Source organism: Rhea pennata, chromosome 2, assembly GCF_028389875.1.
Source record: "Rhea pennata isolate bPtePen1 chromosome 2, bPtePen1.pri, whole genome shotgun sequence".
Taxonomy (NCBI): domain Eukaryota; kingdom Metazoa; phylum Chordata; class Aves; order Rheiformes; family Rheidae; genus Rhea; species Rhea pennata.
In genome coordinates this window covers 147,454,012-147,475,171 of record NC_084664.1, presented here as the reverse complement: position 1 = coordinate 147,475,171, position 21,160 = coordinate 147,454,012, and the positions used below count along the sequence as shown (strand labels likewise).

The following is a 21,160-nucleotide window of genomic DNA, read 5'->3' as shown; positions in this document are numbered from 1 at the left end:
ATATTTCTAAACTTTCAGTGCTTTACACCATTGAACTTTATCTGTCTGTAATAATACAGTATTGGAAAAGTTTATACTGAATATGTCTTAAGAGAAACCTAAGAACTCTCAGGCAGGTAAGGAATAATGAATATCTAAAGTCATTTAGAATGAAATATGATGATGGAAGGCAATTAAGTTAAAAGGGGAAAAAAAATTGGTGCCATTCAGTGTTACAACAAAAAAATGGGTGACATACAGTCAGTATACAGTGCTCTTTTAACTATATAATAGGTGAGATAGGGAATGCACCACGCAGAAGCCAAGGTGTTTCTCAGAAGCTTTCAGACAAGGCTTCTGTCCCCAAACACAAAAGAATTAGCCCAATAATATTTCTCAGTTAAAGCTCAGTCTCTGAAGTACAGATTTTGGTGATGGATTGGATGATGCATTAATCTGTTCTTCAGAATAGCAATAGACAAAAAATTTGTCAAAGAATTTCATCTTGTTCTTGAAGTTACTTTTTCTATCAGCTAATGTGTTAGAGTATTATGTGGTGATATGCAGCAAAATTTCCAATTTAAAGTCTGAATTAGCTGGATATTTTAATATACCAATTAATCAAGGCATGGGGTCAGCTGGGTTCCGGTTGAATTAACTGACCGTGGATCAAATTTATCCCTGACAAGCAGTATGAGTGAAACAATGAAACAGCTGGACCGGGAGCGGAGAACCCTGTTAGTGTGGAACAGTCTGTCTGACACAAATAAATCACCACCCTTCCTCCTACTCACCAGACAGAAAAGGAGAAGCTCCCATTTGTCACTTCTGAACTGTATAGAATAGAAGCTTCAGAACATGCACATTTTTTTCCATTTGTTGCATTTAATATGCATTTTTTTCTCTTTGTTGTTTTTGATAGAATTGCTCTGACTACTTACATTAATGTTTTGGGAAGCTTTTTCTTGAGGGGGTGGAAATTATAAGAAATACATAGCTTCCTTTACATTTTTTATAGCTGTAACCTGCTCTTGATGCCACCACATCTTGATTCATTATGAATGGCAGTTGCATGAAGGCAGAAGAAGGCTGTATGATCTGTATAGTTACTGCATGGCAATCCATTTAATATTGATCTTAGAAACCGTAAAACAGTTGTTTCCTTCCTTGTAATTGTACTGATAACTGAATTTGTGTACTATAGTGCTTCCATAGCTCTAAATTGTTAGAGCAAACTGGTGGTGAGGGAGGCAGGACAAAATCCACAGTTTGCAAAATAACATCTCTATGCGCTTTTCTTCTCACTTTCACTTCCATCCACCAGTTTTGCTTGTAAGCTCTGTAGTATCTCTTAGCTATAAGCAAACTGTATAAATACAAATATTTACACAGAAAGGAATAGTTACTATTTTTCTACTTGACTGGGTAGTCCATTATCTGTAGTGAACATTCAATTGTCAGTTGAAAGTTGAAAGCTTTTGTCGAAAGTCTTTTTAGTACAAATATACATTTCCAATTTAGCAGGAGAAAGGCAACTTTTAGTAAAATTAAAATTTCAGCAAAGATTGTATGATTAAATGTTCTTCATTTTCAGGAGATTTCAACATAAAGAGAAGCTTTGTTACTAGAATTGGATTAGTTTACCCAAGTGTGGTACTCTGTAGTTCTATATTAATGTTAAAAAACAGCAACAAGAGCAACCACAGAAAATGCGGGCATTCCATAGGAGAACATAAGATGAAACAGAAAGGAATATCAAGTATGAAAGACTGAGATGAAAAGAGAACATTAGTTCTTCTTTATAGTATATATGTTGAAGTTTTTTTTTCTGACAGAATTTTTTCTTTAGAAATTGTAAATAGATACAGATATTTTGTGTTAAGAAATTTGCAGGATTATTTTGTATTTATCTTTAAGCTATATTTGAGTGTACTATCGAAAAAAGAAGGTACCTCATTTTGAAGAAAAGAGTATACATTTCATTCAGAGTTTTGGAAGATTGTTCAAAATTTGAGAAACGCAATCCTTTTTGAAGCAAAGTTAACACACTTTTTCAAAGACTTTCATTTTTAGCAAGAATGAAAAATAGTCCTTAAATAATAATAAAACTCTGGTTATTTTTAATGGAAGATAAGTGTGTAGTGACCCCATGAATTAAGAGCTTAATGATTAAAGGAGAAAAAAAAAAACTGTCAAAATCAACATTTTAGATTCTGAGAAGGATTCATGATATGTCTAGAAGTTTTGTCTAATTGGGTCATATAGTATTGGAGAAAAAGAACCAGTTCAGAGTTCAACACAAAGACCGTTGTATCAGAATAATGTTGAAGACGCTACATTAACAGACTACAATGCACTATTATTTTCAAAGCAAGGTTAGTCTTTTGAGAAGCTGTGTAGCACTTTGTCATATATATGCATTTTGTTTTGGCAGTGCATGACAGGCAGGAACAAGGGAAAGGCTGTGCACAAGACGTGGATCTCTGCAGTGGGCGACCAGTTGCACTCCCCTACTTTGTGTGCTCTTAACTGGCAGTACGCAGAGGGGAAGATGTCATGTCAGATGAAATTCAAAAAATGGCAAAAAATGGCTTTGAGAATTGGTTTTGTTGCTGTAATGAAGCTTCTTCAAAAACTGTCAGTGCAGCGACTGGGGGAGAATAATTTAATAGTGGACCAAACTAGAGCTGGCAATGAGCATCCCCTTCCCGGTAGTGCTTCTCAGCACTCTCACTTTGTGCTCCCACACAATACATAGAAATCAGTTTGGCTGCATTTGTTTGCTCTTTGACTTATAGGCCAGCTTTGAAGTGTGAGCATGTGATTCAGTTTTTGATGATTTTTGTGCAAATATTTTAAAGGGAGATAATGTCTTTTTACTAATTTATTTCTTAAGAATTCTCTACGCTTGCTATAATAATCCTTTCAGCAGTAGTATCCTGAAAACATGAGTGTGAAATAGGTAATAAATATAGGGGAGAAAAAAAACACAAACATATGGTCCCTTTTCTGTCTTTATATTAGTGCTTCTGTTTGCATGTGGTATAAATGATATATTTGACGGGGTGTTGACAGCTTCAGCTCTGAGCTGCTGATTTTATGTTATTCCTTCTCTTTAGAAAGGCACAGATCTACATATCCATATGCCTTTTACGTTTCAATGGCAAGTCTCAAAAAGAGTTTGATTAAAATGCATACATTTAATAAATTCACTTTAAACTATTGTTAAAAGTTTATAGAATTGAGTTAAATAACTTACCAAACTTACAAATATTCATTTCTGTTAAAAATTTGTTGATGATTAAGTCCCTCAGAAACTTATCAAGTTTCCATTATTCTCCAACTGTAAATGTAAGCATTATCTTCCCTCCCCCAAGAAACAGAATACATCTGTCTGTTCAAATCATATTTATCTAAATGGTGTTCCTACATAGGATCCTTCCCTACAACATCTCAAAATATCATTGTGATATTTATTATCAAATTCATTCAAAATCTTTAGCAAAACTCCCACCTATAGGAAGGTTGGAAAGACAATGTTGCTCCTGCAAATCTCACAAGAGAATGTAGGCTGTTACCAATTTCTTTGCAACATAAATACATAAAAATGTGAAAGCGTTTGAGTAGAATGAATAACTCTATCATTTAGGTAATATCTAGACATTCCTATGTAGGGCACAATAACTTGGATGAAATATAAAAAAAAAATATTTATCCATATTGGCCTAGGGGATACCCAAATATCTCAAGAAAATGAGTATGTGTTACTTTGGTTATTTAAGTCAACCACCCAAAAAAATGTTTTTGAAACAAATCACATCCTTCCCTCACACCAATTCATTTTTCTTATACAAAGAATCAGAGTGTTTCAGAAGCCTTTGGATACTTTGAAATTTGTTACTTCTTAGAAGTGACATAGGCTTAGATACATTTTACAATGAGGCTACCAGTTATCCATGAAGTAGAATTAATGTCAGCTTTTGAGAGGTATGAATGTTCACAATAAGCAATGTGTCAATGTGAAAGGATTAATATGGTAGGACAGTTTACAAAATTGGCAATAAAATATATGTTTGGGAAAACTGTTCATGAAGAAAATTTGTATTGTGAAGTGGCTTATGGGAAGTTCTGGCAAGCTGTTGAGACTAGTTGGCATAACTTGAAAAGGCTTTCCTGCAGTAATTATTAGTGATCCACACATATGTAAGAGAAGAAAATAGATTGCTTTTATGCAGTGCTTAAAAATAAAATAAATCCAGAATCCTTGTGTGTTATTAGTTATAAGTAGCTTGGAGAGATTAGGAAAAGGAACATCAAGTACAAGTTGACTTCTCTTGTAGTCAGTCATGATGTGCATATCTCTGTAGGATAACAGTAGTGCTCCTGGAATAGATTCTTCTTCTTTCAGCTACTGAACCATAACTGAGTCCATTTCAGAACGGATTTTCTGCTGCTTTGCCTCTGGCCATACCTGGTTACTGATCTTAATATAATTTTAAAGAAATTTTAAATAAAGTTAAGCGAGACAGCCATTTTAACATTACAATATATATTTTAAAATTACTTTTTCTTGATAAGCATTAATTGTAGCTTTTTTACTTCAATATCTTATTTTAACTCTGTGAAAGGACATTAACATTTAAGTGCTGGCATTAATGCTAGCATTAGCATTAAGTTTATTCAGGTTTATTGGCATGTTCAGTAAAAACAAGGAAAGATACTAAGTCATTTTTCTCTATTTCTTAAACTGCCATACAAATATTCATTCGTTAAAGGTGGCTAGCAATGACTTTGTTTTATTTTATCATTTCATTAAGTGCAAAAGTCTCTGATATTTCTAGATACATCCGATTTCTGCATATAGGAGTTACGTATATAAATCATTCTCACAGATGAGGAGCAGACATCATAGTATTTCACATTCTTATTCTTGCTGTATACTGTTGTTGATGGGTTTGGTTTGATTCATTCATTCTAGTATAGATTTCTCTTTATAACTGTAAACTTTGATTACATTTCAAATTCATACAATTAGGTCTTACTTAGAACTAGAGACAGTTCCCTGTTTATTTAGTAAAGCTTTAGAATTTCTCTCTGACAGTTTGAAAATTATTCAGAGGTCAGTTTACTGATTTGCAAGTGAAATTATTCTTAGAACCCATTTATCAAAGTTTTAGTGGTTATACAAGTCACTAAATAAAACTTATAGAGTATTGTACTTGAGTTAGCAACTACTGTTAAATTATAGTTTAACTACTTTTAAAAACGAGAAGAATGCATCACAGATTGTTACCTGCAATGTTTTAAAGCAATAAAATTGTAAGGAAATTTTCTCAGTATTATTAAAAGATTATTTTATGCATTAGTAGTCCGACAGAAGTTTTCTAGTTTAAATATGGAAAAGGACAACTCTCGAAGAAAACTAAATAATAATAATGCTGTTTTCCGATTTACATATAGATTACGTTTCTCTTCCAACTTACAGAAGCAGCTATTCTATTTATTTTATTCTGATTTCCTAGTGTCATTTTACTTTACAGTTATATTTGAACCTCTCCTTATACAGAAAAGTTTTACAGACATTTATTTAACAGGACAAATTTAGCTTTTGTGTTACGCCACCTCAGTGACCTGAGGCAGACAAAGCCCCACAGAATAAGTATTTACTGATAGGGTGTGACCAGCTTTATAATATTGGCAGTGAAAGAGAAACACAGATGTTTAAAAACACTGAGATGATTTGGCAACCCTGCCCGCTTCTATTGTCATGCAGAAAATGAACTGACGTATTCTAAATTGTGCATTTGAAAGGTCACCATAATTAACGTAATTCAAGAGAGGCAAACAGTTTATCCAAAGAGCGCTGTGGGTTGACTGGCAATTGATGTCCCCTAGCAAAGCTGTCCTCTCCCTTAATTGAAATATAATGAATTATTTTGTAACTCAAATACCTCATTTTTTTCAGCAACTGTAAAAGTAATGTTTGTTTTACAGATATATGATGGCAAAGACAACACTGCTCACCTTCTGGGTGCATTTACTGGGGCATCATTAAGAGGATTGACGCTAAGTAGTACTTCAAATCATTTGTGGTTGGAATTTAACTCAGACTTGGAAGGCACTGATGAAGGTTTTCAGCTTGTGTATACCAGTAAGTATTTGGGAAAACAATGGTAATAGATGTATGGCATTTATGGAATGAAAATTCATGGCTCATGAGATGAAAATACAGTCCGAAGTCAAATACTGATAAAAATCAACAAAATGTTACCAGCAGCTCATTCATTGCTCATCAAAACAATCCAGTGCCATAATTCTGCCTCAGACAACATTTAGTGTACTGAGACTGTGGCTTTGATGGTACTTTCAGTAGTTTGATACTTAAACTGCTGTCTTTTGCGCAAGGGTAATTTTGATATTTTTTCAGTCTTGGAAGGATAAGAAAAAAATATAATAATTTTCTGTCAATGGTTCCAGCATATAAAACTATTTAAGCACCTGAGTAGTTTTAAATACATAGCGAAATATTTTTGTTTCAGAGATTTCATAACGGAAAATATTTCAAGATTCTACAAGTGTATCTAATTAGTTGTAAGATGAAATTTGGGTAATTGTGCCATGTGATAGCAAGGCAAGCATGTAATAGCTTAGGACTGTACTTTGATTTATCGTGGGCTTTCCAGCGCTGTGTTTTTATCATAGTGTCATACAGATTTTATGTTTTAGTAAACCCCAGAAGCCATATGATGTTCATCTTTCTGAAGGCAATAGTGCAAAATAAATTTGTTTATAGACTAAATATTTGCCTAATGCACTATTTTTTCCCATTATGCTTTTCATGGTGCAGATTCATTACTTACTACTTTTCTATTCAAAATTTTAAAAAAACTCTTGATTTTATAAATATTTTATACTAAAAATTAAACCCTAACAAAAGAGAGATATTAATATAATAAATATTTTAATATTAGCAGACTTTATCCCTAAATTTAGAGAAGAATGTGATTAGAAAAAGAAATTAATTTTATTATACAGGCAGAAAGATGCCTGGCTTCCCATGATATGGAACAAGCTTCAAAACTGATGCTTTGCCACGGCACATGGCTTGCTCTTTCAGTTCCTTGTCTCTACTCTGATGTTGTGAAATTGCATATAAAGTAATTTTTCAGATACCTATTTTCAGTCTTTCTAGGGCTCTTTCATTAAAACCCACAAACCTCAAATTCCATCTGGAAACCAGTGTATATCATGGAGCTTAGATTTTGTATGTCCACAAGCTACCTGCTCATTTCGTCAATGGGATCTAATACCCTTTCTAGTTTTAGCTTTCAAGAGAGTCTCAAGATGTCCTGCTTACCATGTATGCTGATGATCTATTTAGTTGGAAAAGTAAGAAACGATTGCATTACTTCTTTAGAAATACTTAGAAAAGATGGCACTGGACCCGAGCTGATACCTGTATGTGAAGGTACTGCCTAAGACATTACAGGAGCTTTGCGATATTTAACAAACAGTAGTGATGCTACCCTTAAGAGATCTTTGTCTGAGATTTTGACAGTTCTTTCAACGACTTCCTTCCGAACTGCCAGGTTCATCTCCATCTTGACTTACATGTGCTGCAGCTACATGACGTACAGCTCGGCACCAGCCAGGTCACGAGCCTGCGTACAGGAAAGAAAGGAGAACATATTCACACTACGTAACTTCAGGCACCTACTCAGGTGTTTATATAAATCATCCTACCTATTCGACGGAAAGACTATGGACCTCAGAGCATGTATTGAGTCACCTAAATTAGGCAATACTTAATTTTCTAGCCTGAACAGTGCTGAATTAGATGTTTCCTTCACTGGAAAGATACATAGGGCATAGGCTTGGTTCTTAAGTAGACATTTTAAGTTAGATAGGATAAATACCTCCCTGGAGTCCTCTAGCTAATACCAGAGATAAAACAACATGGAGTTGATTAGAATTTTCACTGTTTGAGTCCCTTCATTAATCTTGATAATTGTCCACTTAATGTTGATGCAAGATCATTATTGTAGACGGTCATGATACTTTACAATTGAAAACTTTTGGGGAAGATAACTAATACAGGTTTTCGGGTTTTTTTCATAAATAGAAAATCGAATATTTCAAAAGCACAATCCACAAACCTGATGCTCTTAAGCAATCAGCAAAATCCCCATGAGCTGCAGTGAAGTATTTTCTGTCTTTAAGGACACATTGTGGCCATTACGATTTTTCAGCTGCCCAGATTAGCCATCTAGTGCCCTTTTGGGCTCCCTGCAGTGTGCCCCTGGTTGCGAGGTGCTACTCCAGAAGGATTCAGCTCTACCCTCCTGGGCCAGAACTGCCAGTGCAGTGTAGGTGGCTCAAATACATACACTAGGGCAGCTAAAATGATGCTAACACCTGAGCTTAGGTAGGGAAATTGCACTTTTAACTTCATCCTTGATAGAGAAATGATGAATTACTAAGGCAGTTTTGGTACTGTGTCTATAACCGGACTGTCCACAGGTAAGGACATCTCAGGGACCAAGGCCCATTTAGATTTCTTTCACATGATCTGATCAACAGATTTTTTTTTTTTAGAAAACAGGAATCTGTTACCGGTCAATAAGTATTCAGACTACTGATCTGAATCGAAAGTACAGTTCTTTGGGCCTCACATTAGCCTCTTCTAGCGTTTTGGCAGCACTATCTCTACTGGGAAATGCTACCTCAGCTCAGAGTGGGGAAAGTTCAGCCCAGGGGCTGTAGGGGCCCTTCAGGAGATGAGCTGTTTTCAGTGAGACTTTTAATGAGCTGGAGCCAGAGCCATGAACGTACAGCATCTGACCTACTTTTTTACCTTGTGAGAGCAAAGAGCCCTGTCCAGCCTAAACCACTGTTGTCTGTAAAATAAAATATTGAACGTTTTCACGATCCATCAATAGGAATGACGCAGTACCTCAGGACAGGTTGCGAAAGGCTACCAGCTGTTGACCAGCTGGGTAAATACTGTGTAAATGCCATAATTGGACAACACGGACAGGAAGATCCCTTAATTTGCTCCCATACCAGCTACATATAGGAATATCAAACTGTCACAAAGTATCTTTTTTATCTACATGCACTACGAGCTCAGTGATACTTTTAAAATATATTTGTTTTTGAATAAAGCGAGGTTTCAAGCTGCTTCTCACTTAATAAAGAACATTTTGAACAGAAAATCTTTCTTCTGAATTAAAGTTTATATTTCCCCAAATGTTAGTATGCTTTCCTGCCTTTGTATAATGTATAAGCTGTTTTTGTTTTCTTCTTGCTCCAAATCTTTAAATTCTCAAAAATGACTACATTTTTTGGCTTTAATTGCCCATATCGTCATTATCATTGCTTCCTGCATGCAGTTTTTAAGCTAACTATTGAAAGTGGGATTGGAGCAAGAGTTTATGAATATAACAAGATGTATTTTGTGCTATAGATGCCATGGTGCCACTAGTGCTATTGTGCACAGTAACAACAAAAAAATCTGCTGTTAAATTTTGTTTATGAGCCTTTAAATGGCTGTTCACAAACTAAGTTGTCATCAGAGTAAATGGAGAGTCACTAAAAGCATTTTACAATTTATCATGGCATTTTAGACCTGATCAAAAATGATCATGAATTCTCTTCTGAGTCTTTAGTAGGACTTTTAGAAAAAAAATGCTGCTGAGAGTTTGTTTGGCATGCTCACACTGAGTGTTATAGACAGAATTATTCTACTTAGACTGTTTCAAGATAAACAAGAAACTTTAAATATATTGTTACGTGACATCTGAAATTACCTGTTTTCCATTAGAAAACAAAAGAGTTAATTTTATCAATGTACATATCTATTTGATTTTGTAACTACAATGTTTTATTCCTAACACAGGTTTTGAGCTTTCACATTGTGAGGACCCTGGTGTGCCACAGTTTGGGTACAAGATTAGTGACCAAGGCCATTTTGCTGGAAGCACTATAATTTATGGATGCAATCCAGGTTACACGCTCCATGGGAGTAGCCTTCTAAAGTGTATGACAGGGGAAAGAAGGGCATGGGACTATCCTCTGCCATCATGTATTGGTAGTAGACTCTTTTTAAAATTTTTAACTTGAACTATTGTCTAAATATAAGAAATGAAAAAAAAAGTTCTTTTTTTCTTTAGAGATTGTTAGATATATGTGAAATGTGATCATGTACAGATCTATTTACAGATAAGTTTGAAGCTATATCTATGTAGTGCTGATCTAAGTCTATATGAGTAATGTTGCTTTTTTGATAAAAAAACTAGTAATTTTTAAACATGCATGCATAATGAAATTCTTAATAAGTGAAATCCTAATTATAGTCAGCAAATAGCATAAAAAGGCAGCTTAGTCAGAAAACCAAGGCTGTATAAGTTTTGTGAGGTTATTTACCCAGTAACATTGAATTACAAAATAGTTTCATATACAAATAAATATATGTATATTCATATATATATGTAAGGATATATGAATCGGGTCAGAAGAGAACCAGAAAGCAGAATGACAGTTAAGAAATGCACAACAAGATTAGTAAGAAAGGAGTATATTCAAGTTAGAAATGTGCTTGAAACAACACAGCAAGGTCTCATAGTGCCAGATTTGGTATAGGATTGAGATTTTATAGTATGTCCAAACAAAACCCTTGGTATGAAAATCCTGTGCTTATCTGTACTTGAAATAGTCTAGTTTAGCATTTATAATAGATAAATAACAGGAGGTGAAGATGAATAATCAGTAAAACTGTTCTAACAGACAGATTTCTGTTTTATAGGAATCTTTCTCTTAACATTCACTTTTAGTTAGAATCAGATTGAAACTAGACTTCTTTGCTACAAAAGAAAATTTAGAAGAAAAGGTGGTTTTGGAACACTGATGTTCTTTCTCTCCTGAGTACTTGTTTATGCTTCAGGTAGCTGCCTGCACTGACGTTCAGGGCTTACAAGACCATGGTTGCAGCCCAACACACGATCTCTCATTTAGAGTACGCAGACTGTTCAGCCAAACGCTGCGAATCCATGAAAACAGTAATGCTTTGTATGGAATATTTTTGATTGGCATTTACAAATAAAATGATTCTATGGAAATTTCTGAGCAGCAAGTCAGAAACCACTTCAACTTGCTGTTACCATCAAAAATTGGATTTAAAAAAGGTGCCTATAGTTTGAATGTAATTTCATGGGAAAACGTGGTAGTGACAAGACAGCAGCAAAACTGCTTTTGAGCAGTTCTAGTTATCATAAGTTTTAATAAACATGCAGTAAATATTGCAACACAACATACTAACTGCTGAATTTACAGAAAGAAAGAAAAGTACGTATTCCATTTAACTTGAAACTCTCAGAGGTATCTTTAACATCGACACTTGGAGGCAAAGTCGCGATGGTTAATTCGGATTGTCTTCATAGTAAACAATGTGGAGAAGGAAGGTGCTTGCTCCTTGGTGCTGGTGGCCACCCGCAAGGCTGCTGAGGACTCCCTACTCGCACCAGAGTTGGCACTCGGCAAATACGGGAGCTGGAGCCTCGCTGGAGAGGCAGAAAGTAGCCACTGGGGGGGGGGGGGGGGGGGGGAGAATCTTCTGAACTGATAATAAAAAAGTAAAATAATTATCCTCTGTGACAATTAGAAATAATAAACTGGTAGTGGCACACTGGTCGTGGGGTGGGAATGCAATTACTTTTTAGTTTTGTTCAGTTTGTCAGTAAATAATTTTCTTTTTATAAAGCACTGTATTTATATCCTCATCCAATGGAAGAATAATAGACAAGTCTATTCTCTGAGCTGAATAATCACTGAAGATTTTTTTAAATAGCTTTTAGGAATTAACAGGTTGGTAAAGTGCTTAAAAAAGGTACGAAGGGCCACTTGTCTCTGAAAATTTATTTATGTTTTTTATTATGTTAGAGAATCTATCAAGAGTACCATTTCACTTACATTGTATCACAGTACACAGAGATCATAAGGTAACGAATCACTCAACTAAATATTTTAGGTCATGTTAAATCAAAATAAAACTGCATTTTACCTCTACCAAGAGATCTAATCAAAGCATTATTTTGGCTTTGGAGTTCACAAGAGACAAAGCATTAGTCAGACTTTAAAAAGAAGGAAGGCAAAATAAGGAGACTTTAAAAGCCTAAAGGGTCTACGTAAAAATTAGGATTTCTTAGAGATTAGGTATCAAGATTATGAAATATTCAGCTTTGCCTAATGGCTATGGCTGGCTGAAGCCACCTAACAGGGAGCTACTTACCATTTGCTATCTTCTGAGAAATAATATAGCTTCCCTACGATCACACTTCTTTAGTAAGAAACTTTACAAATTTTTTATGTAAGCCTAAAGTATAATTTTATCTCTGAATAGCCTGCTTTTATTTAATTAATTTCCTCCCTGTTTTGTTTGCATTTTCTTTCCTCCTTACTCAGTTGAATAGTTTTCTTTATTTTATTCCACTGCTTTAGAGAGACATTATACTGTTGGGTTTTTAAGTAACAGTCCTTCTTCGTTTCATTATACAATGGTATATATTCCGATTTTTATGTTGCATTCAGAATGATTAGAAAGACGTAAGTATTAAAGGAAAATACAAGAAAAATTAAATAAAAATATACTTTTCTTTACCAAAATGCTTAGAGAACTTATGTGGTGTTCTAAAATTTTAGGAAATAAATTCAATTTCATCATGTTTGGATTGTGTTGTTTATTCAGCAAGGCAGTAGGTGTATAAACTGATTGCTCAGATGATTAGTTGGAAGCCCATCGGTAATAAAATGAAAGTCACGTGTTATGTAATGGTGTTTTTATTAGCTGAATGTGGAGGTCGTTTTAAAGGAGAATCATCAGGAAGAATCTTATCTCCTGGCTATCCTTTTCCTTATGACAACAATCTGCGTTGCATGTGGATGATTGAAGTAGACCCAGGAAATATTGTCAGGTACTGAAAGCAAATCTTAATTATATATAACAAATTTCTTCGATTACATAATAACTGAATCTTACTCATACAGTAAAAAAGAAGAGATTTAAGGTTTTAAGATTTCATGTGCAGATTAAGGCCGCTGTTTCTGGCATTCTAGATTTGGATCTATAGATTTGTGTTTAACTATTTATTTTTCAAAAGACACCTTTTTTTCAAAAAGGTTTGATCTTTCTGATGAAGATCAAACCCTAAAATTACTTATCATATTGTGAAGTGTTGGTGAATTTTAAACCACTATGTTAATATACGAAATAGAACTATACTGTAACTGGAAATCTTGTAAAAAGATCTAGGAAGAATGTTGTTTTGATGCCAAAATCAAAAAATTGCATGCGTATAGAGTAAAAAGTGATGGAGTCAGTGGAAATATTTAGTGGAAGAATCAATTCCCACCCAAATTATTGCAGTTCAGTGATAATTTGTAGTTGGATGTTTATTGACACTATGTGGCTAACTGTCTGAGTTTACAGTGTAATTTAATTTATGCTGATGAAAATCTAGTACAGTGTTGTTTTAAGAAAAATCTATTTTTCTTAAAGATTGTGTAGATGCTTATAAATTATTTGAATGACTAAATATATTATTTCATAATTCATGTATTCAATTATCCTTAGTTTTAAAGGAACTTTACTTTTAAATACATGTGTGTATTGGATTTTTATGCATCCAAATGTAAAGGTACCAAAAAGTATGGAAAATTATACCTGGAAACAGCAGTTTGCTTGCTTTTTTTGGCTTAGTGTTATAGCCAAAGATACATTGTTGAGTAATATCATGGTATTCTTACAGCCTCCAGTTTCTTGCTTTTGATACTGAGGCATCACATGATATTCTACGAGTTTGGGATGGTCCACCTGAGAATGAGATGTTACTCAAGGAAATTAGTGGATCTCTTGTTCCTGAAGGCATTCACAGTACACTCAACATAGTCACAATCCAATTTGACACGGACTTTTATATCAGTAAATCTGGATTCGCCATACAGTTTTCAAGTAAGTTCATGAATTTAATTTTCAAATATTTTCATATAAGGTGGCTCATCTACAGATAATCAGTGCTGACTACAATTCAAAACAGTGGCAATGTTTCTTCAGTTTTTTGGTAGGAAGAGAAATGGGAGATTTGTTGTAGAACTATAGCTTTATCGTTTTTTTTCTGAAAAAATATTGATTGTATGGGTTTCAAAAAATATGCGTATCTTTTCCTATTTGGCATTGTTTCAAGGGCAGCTTGGAGAGTGCAGAAATGCTCATAATTATGGTTAGTGTTTTGCACAAAGAGGTTGACGCAGGAATGTCAAAGGCTCCATCCTTCATCAATAAGAGCCTCTGCTTTCCGAGACATCTGTGTGCAGTTTTCATTCCTGCTGCGTTTGTATGGGATGAAACAGGAAATGGCACTGAAGGAACAGCAGTGTCCCGCTCTCTTTCACCTTCTAGCACTGTTTCGTCTTACAGGCTTTAACAAGCAGAGAGCGTGGTGATAATTCAAAGCATTTATTTAACTGTTACGAAATTCTTTTAGAAGTTTTGAATTTTTTAGTGCTCAAAGAGAAGAAATCATTGAGTGAGGTCAGTTTTGACTTTTACTTTTCTAGTCAGTATTTTTTTTTTCCAAAAGACAGATTTGGTCTGTTAGAATCATTTTTTTTTTTAACCATAATATTGTTTCTAACAGTGGTTGACACAGAGGTTTTTCTTTTTTATATAACACCATTAATCTTGTTGTACTTTCTATACCTGGTATTGTATTAATCCTTATTTCCTCCTACCCTCATTCTTTCTGTTTGTATGGCAAACATGTGTGTGCGCATTCACAGTAACTTTAAGTTAGAGGGAACCTTGAACGGAAAGGACGAGTGAAGTATGTAAATAAGAAGACAAAGTAAAAGGCGCTTGATTAGTGGCAAATGAGTGCCTCTGCTCCACTGTGTGTTCTTCTGAAACCATGAATAAACCTTTTAATTCTTCAGCTCCAAAATATTTTTTCAACCTTATCACCTTTTACAACCCTATTTAGGAGAGTCTCACATATCTACTTTTCAGCCTCATCACACTCTCATTTATTTTGAGGCTGAGCCAGAAATCATGGGGAGAACATTACATTTTGAAACCATTTAGTCACTCGTCTACGTTGAGTGGGAAAAAGTGGTTGATGTAGACTGAGAATGGAGTTAAGAGGAAAAATGGATTGTATATGGGAGTAGACCGGACAGCAGTTGCTGATGTACTTCCAGTGCTTTACCCGAGAAGAGTTTTCAGACTTTCATCTGAAGGGAGAGGTATTCTACTTAGTTCTCATCCTCTTGCCCTCTGTTGAGGTCTTATTATGACAATTTAAAATATCCATGAGGTGTCACTGCCTTAGCATTTGTCTTACTCGTCAATATAGGCTCTTTCTGAAATACTCGATGTTGCATAGTTGGGGTAAATATTTAGTATTTATTAAGGAACACTTTTTTTTTTTTTTTTTTTAAGATTTTTAGAAGAACACATGAAAAGCTATGCAGCCTCAATTACACTGTTGCCCTCTGGATATATTATTTTACTAGCCAGGAAAGAAACATATTTGAGGAGAAAAGGGAAGGTTAATTCTATATAATCTTATTTTCAGTTTGAATATACTTTCTTTGAATATGTAATGTTGCCTGAGTGAAACAGATGGTGCCTACACACTTTAGCTACAGTGTAATTAACAAACAGAAAACTCACACAGGGGAGGTATATGCTTTTACTTTCCTCTTGCCATTTTATGAAATAGAGTATGAGTATTTAACTGGATTATTGACAGTTTAGCCTCACTAGGAGTGTTAATCAAAGATAATATAAACTGTGTGTTTAAATGTTTAAAAGATCCTGAATGCTATATTTTTTGTACTATTTTCTTAATCCAATTAAACTAAAAATCTGCTTCTACAATATGGATTCTCTTTTTTATCGGTTCCTCACAGTCTTTACTATCATTTTGTCAAGTGCTCATAAAAAAATTCCACAGCAGTAATTTATGTAATGACTGAAACAAATCACCATTGATAATGTCGTGTAATTTGAATTTTACTCCTTTCTGTATCATCCAATAAATACAGAAAATGGATTTGCAAATGGCAAAATAACTAACAGGTGAGATATTCTTCGCCAAATGAAAAGGGGAAAAAAGCCTAGAGAAGCTGATATCGCAGAAGCACAGAATGGCTGGGGTTGGCAGGCGCCTCTGGAGATCATCGGGTGCAGCCCCCCTGCTCAAGCAGTCACCTAGAGCCTGTTAGACAGGATCATGTCCAGTCAAGTTTTGAATCTCTATCTAAGGACGGAGACTGCACAACCTCTGTAGGCAACCTGGAGTTCAAATCTAGTGTTTGAACCTAGTGCTCAAGCACTCTCTCCCTATATATAAAAATAAATGTATTTATACTATATAAATAATGGAAAGAGAATTACAAATCAATGAATATTCTTATACATATATAGGTAGGGCTATTAGAATTGACTCTTAATTGGGGCTACCCAACACCGTCCCTTACAAGGCATCAAAGTTGTTAATAATATGAAAACACAAGCAGTCAAGATGAACTTTTTCATGTTCATCACCTGAAACAATGCTTTTTTTTTTTTTTTTTTTTTTTGCTTGTTTGCTTTTGTTTCTTTGCTTGCCTTTTTTTTTTTTTTTTTGGGGGGGGGGGAGTGGGATAGCATGCTGCTATCTGAAATAGTACAACCATTTCCATGATTTTAACATTCATAAACCCTTTCCCTATGTAATTAATTTCAGGACAACTGCTTATTTTATGCAGAACTTCTGAGGAATGCTGCGAATTTTTTTATAGTTGATTAGGACAAATTTTCTAAATTATTAAAATTGTGTATTACTATGGAAATTGAGACGAGAGGGTGATGGATATAGGATAAAAGGAGATACCTCAGTCTGCTGATGGTTCATCCACTGTCACGTAGCAGCATTTGTTGTGAAAAACCTGAAAAAATAGGCCTATTTAAATTATTTTTATTCTAAGATAATACATTCTAATATTGCGTTTGGTATATTCTGATTTCTGGAAAAACTATTTCACATTTTCTTGAAATGATGTATTTTTACATTTGTCTTATGTATAGGTCATTAGACTGTTGAAATCAGCTGCAGTCACTAAAATGGATGATCTTCAGATGTGTGGATCAAACATTTAAAGTGTAATAATAGATTATCTTTATAGCACAAACTAATCTGATGAACTATCTCCCAGGTCAAAATCAGTATTCAAATTAAAATACTTAATATTTTAATTAATATTAAAAATACAAATTAAAATATACCCAATACTTCAATCTCTAAAATGAGAGAGGAAAATTTCCTTGTTGGACATCTGCAAGACATGATTCTGAACTCTCTGCCTGCAAACTTAAAACATTTTCAACTTCTATGTTCTTCTTTGAGATGAAGTGAAGGAACAAACTGGAAAGCAGAGCCCACAAAACCTGAACAGCAAACTATAAAAAGATGGGTATTAAAGCAGAAATATTTTGAAATTTAATATATATAGATACAGAGAAAAATGGGAACCTCTGGGGATTCAATGAAGGATTTTGGAACATGCTTAGAAATGGGATGATCAGATTGAATGATGTAGCTAGAAAAGTGGTGCCTGAGGTCTTCACTTTTAAGTTAGGAGGAGTGAAAAGTTTACAGCATGCCAAAGGCAGTATGCACACGGGAAGTACTTGTTATCACATATCCTCTCAGAACTGCCTCAGACAAGGTATTTGGAGCCCAAGACACACTGGAAAAACATAAATTAAATTATCAATAACTTTGTTTGGTCAGTATATTCTGTATAAAATAGAAAATTAGACCTTCAAGAAAAAGAGAAAGGAACAAATGTGTATTTACCACAGACGTGAGCTACATATCTCAGAGAAATATTAAGCATAATAAAACATTTTCTTCAACTGATTTCTTTACTTCATCTCAGCAAGCTGAGGGTAGTCTATCAGGGAGGGAGGAAGAGAAAGAAGTAGAGGGAGAGAAGGAGAAATGAAAGAAGATAATTGAACATTAAAAGCAAAAAAAAAAAAGTGATTTTAATTCTATGTGTTTAAAATAAATCGTTTAATTGTGTCTCTTAAATATACTTGAAGTGCCTAACATCAGATCAGATCTTCTTGATGTTGAGATTGTATTCTTAGAGTTTAAAGGTCTTTGTATCTATATTACAGAGAAAGTTTTATCTCTGCTAGTGTTTAGCAGCTCAGGTGCCATTTAGCATTTATGCAGAAAGAAAGATAACTGTATTCATCTCTCATAGATTATTATTTCCCTATTAGCAGCTGCACTGCTGAATCAGTCAGCACTATAGACTTCATTCCAGTCATGCCTAAGTGTGCAATAATATTTCTAACTAATTAAACAGAGCACAATATAGAGTTTTTTTCCAACTTTATAAGACAGCCAGTGCAAAGCTGTTAAAAAAATTTTGAATACTTGTTTTTCATAAATATATGAATATATAAATATAAAGGAAGTTATTTTATATCATGCAACAACAGCTTCCGATGTAATAGTAAATACCTTAAAATGTTTCGATTTATTTTGCTGTCAAACGTACTTTTCTTAGATAAGACAAAAAGCTCTTCGGACTTACTTGTCTCTGTGGATTGCAGAAAAAGCCTAAGATAACTGAGTCAGATGTCTGCCTACCTGGATGGCTTAAATTTGGCAAAATTAGTTTCTAGTCTGGAAGAATACTGCATGATAGTTTGTTTTGATTGTGTTTAATGCATAAATGCTTACAAGTCAGCTTTCTATGTATGTTCAGTGCTGATTTATAGCCACATAATGTTATGTCTCTAAATGTTGTGTTTCTTCAGTTGTTGGTGGTGGTTGTTCAGAGAAAGCCATATTCACTATACCCTCATTGAAGAAGATTTTTTTGAGACTGAATATCCTCCTTTATATTTTGTTTTTCCAGTAGCAGAGAGCTCTTGTTCTGACCTGTTTAACCTGCATGTCATTTGAGAAGGGATTTGGGATTTTTTTTTCATCTTAATGTTTTTGTTATCTACATTTGCTGATTTCTTTCAACCTTGAGAGGAAGTCTTTGCATTTAATGATTGGAGATTTAAGGGTCACTGCTTTCTCTGCCAGAAGTATCTGTGAATGCTGCTTCAGAAAGTTAATTTCAGAGAATTAGTCTAGCCAATTTGTTTGTTTGCTTGTGTGTTTTTTCATGTTGAGAAACTTAAAAGAAAATAGCCATTCCTTCTATGATCTGTTGCCTTATCTTTTAAGTAGCAAGTGTTTGTAAAGGGAATTACCATAAATAATGCTTTCAGTGACAAAACTTGCAATCCTATCACACGTTTGTGCAAACATAGCTGTTATCTCTTAGTTCAGTAGTATACAGGTAGGAGACACGTCTTTTATGCAGGTAAATACTATGAACTAATGTTCCCACGTCAAATGTCCTGATACTGGCTTATACCTAGAATTATCTGAAGTTACAGCATGGATAGATGAAAGTAGCCAGAAAGCAATGAAAAAAAACGAAATTAATTATAATTAATTATGAAATGATAAGTAAATAAATAAATAGTCCTCTTCATCATGTCCCCATAGAAATCTTCTTACTATGAAGATTGAACTTCCTTAGTTTAAACCTCAGGCAACACAGTTTTGCCAAACCCTTGTCACTTACATCAATACAAAGCCCATTCATTTGCCCTAGATTTACAAGTGCATAGTTTAAAATAGACTTTGTCTGACTTAGGGATGGCATTTCAGAGAATTCAAGCTGATTTAGCTCTAAATTGGGAATATCGTGTGTCTCAGTTTAAAGTTCATATTTCGATTTCATATGTGTGATATCTATCCCTTGAATCTGAAATATCTCTTGGCATGTTTTCTATTGAAGAATATGAAAATGTAACTTTTTTAGGATAAAATTTGTAATTCTGGTGAGTCATTGCACTTACAAATAAAAACCTCCCCAGTGCTTTATAAAGTGCTTTGGGTATAAAATAAAATAAAACTGAAGTGCAAAGATACCTTTATGCAGAATCACAGTGTTACAAATAGCACTACCTTTCTATTATACGTCAAAATAAATTCCTCCTTAATCTTTTCTCTTTGATTGATATATTCTCTTTCAACAAAATCTTTAAAGTTGACATTTGATCCAAATAGTGCACATCACAGTCAAAATGTGTCTATATTAGTAAGTTTGTAAATTCTATGACTTTAAAATGCTGTCAAAGATTTAGGTAATGGCATGTTTTTATTTTCAATTTTCCATTTTATGTAGTAAAAATAAAAGTGTATAAGCTATTCTAGGTTAAGCTATTCTGGATACCAGTTGTCTTTAACAGATGGCTGCGACATCAGTAGAAGAGCATTGCAATTTGGTGTCTCTCTACATATGCAATTATGTGATCTTAGTCACAATAAGAAATTTGAGGATGAGAAGATGAAGCAGCCTAATCATCAAATAGTAGTTTATGTTTAATAATACAGGTTGCCTCTTCAGGTTTGTTCAGGACCAAAAGATTGTCTTGATTGTGTTGTCTTGCTGAAGCTTTCACTTCTCGGCATTACTTCTATTGCCAGTAAGTAAGCAAAGCTGTACACGATCATGATTTCCTGCTTTTTGTCTTCTGCTTGCAAAGAAATTTCTCTCCAACCACTTGTCATGTGGAATTTCACCCTGAAGTTTAATCTTTGCATTCATACGTTATGTTGATTATTCAACAGAGCTCGTTGGCACTCCTACAGGGAACTGCAGGCAAATTGCAGTGGGAATGGCAAATTCATCAGCTGAGGTTTGCCGGAATTATTTTGATGGAGTTACTTAAAGGTTACATTTTGTAGCTTTAAAAATATATAAAACTCATCCTGCCTCACTGAAATATCTTCCTACAGTGAGTTTTGCAGGTAGGACAATAGTATCAAGCAGTTTGTTCTGTGTTCTCTGATGAGGTACTTTAAGTATTTGGTATAAGGCATAGAAGTGTATGCCAGTATGGAATTGATATCCAGAAATGTGGGTACAGAAATCATCCTCCAGTGCTGAATACATTAGCTGCTGTAGTGACTCTGCTCTTTGTTTTCCCTCAACAAATTCTAGTATTATTGCATTAATAGTACTTAGAAGTGGATTTTCTGCTCTGCTTCATTGTCAGTAT

The 21,160-nt window shown here is 34.3% G+C and overlaps 1 protein-coding gene across 3 annotated transcripts in view; it reads left to right on the top strand.

Moving 5' to 3' along the window:
• The window catches only part of CSMD3 (CUB and Sushi multiple domains 3), a 683,676-nt gene that overhangs the window by 455,067 nt on the left and 207,449 nt on the right, over window positions 1-21,160 (top strand). For all 3 annotated transcript variants that reach the window (XM_062568389.1, XM_062568388.1, XM_062568387.1), the window contains 4 exons: window positions 5,974-6,130; window positions 9,878-10,069; window positions 12,821-12,947; window positions 13,782-13,984. In XM_062568389.1, the coding sequence (XP_062424373.1) occupies window positions 5,974-6,130; window positions 9,878-10,069; window positions 12,821-12,947; window positions 13,782-13,984 (679 nt within the window). The remainder of the gene's footprint in view (window positions 1-5,973; window positions 6,131-9,877; window positions 10,070-12,820; window positions 12,948-13,781; window positions 13,985-21,160) is intronic.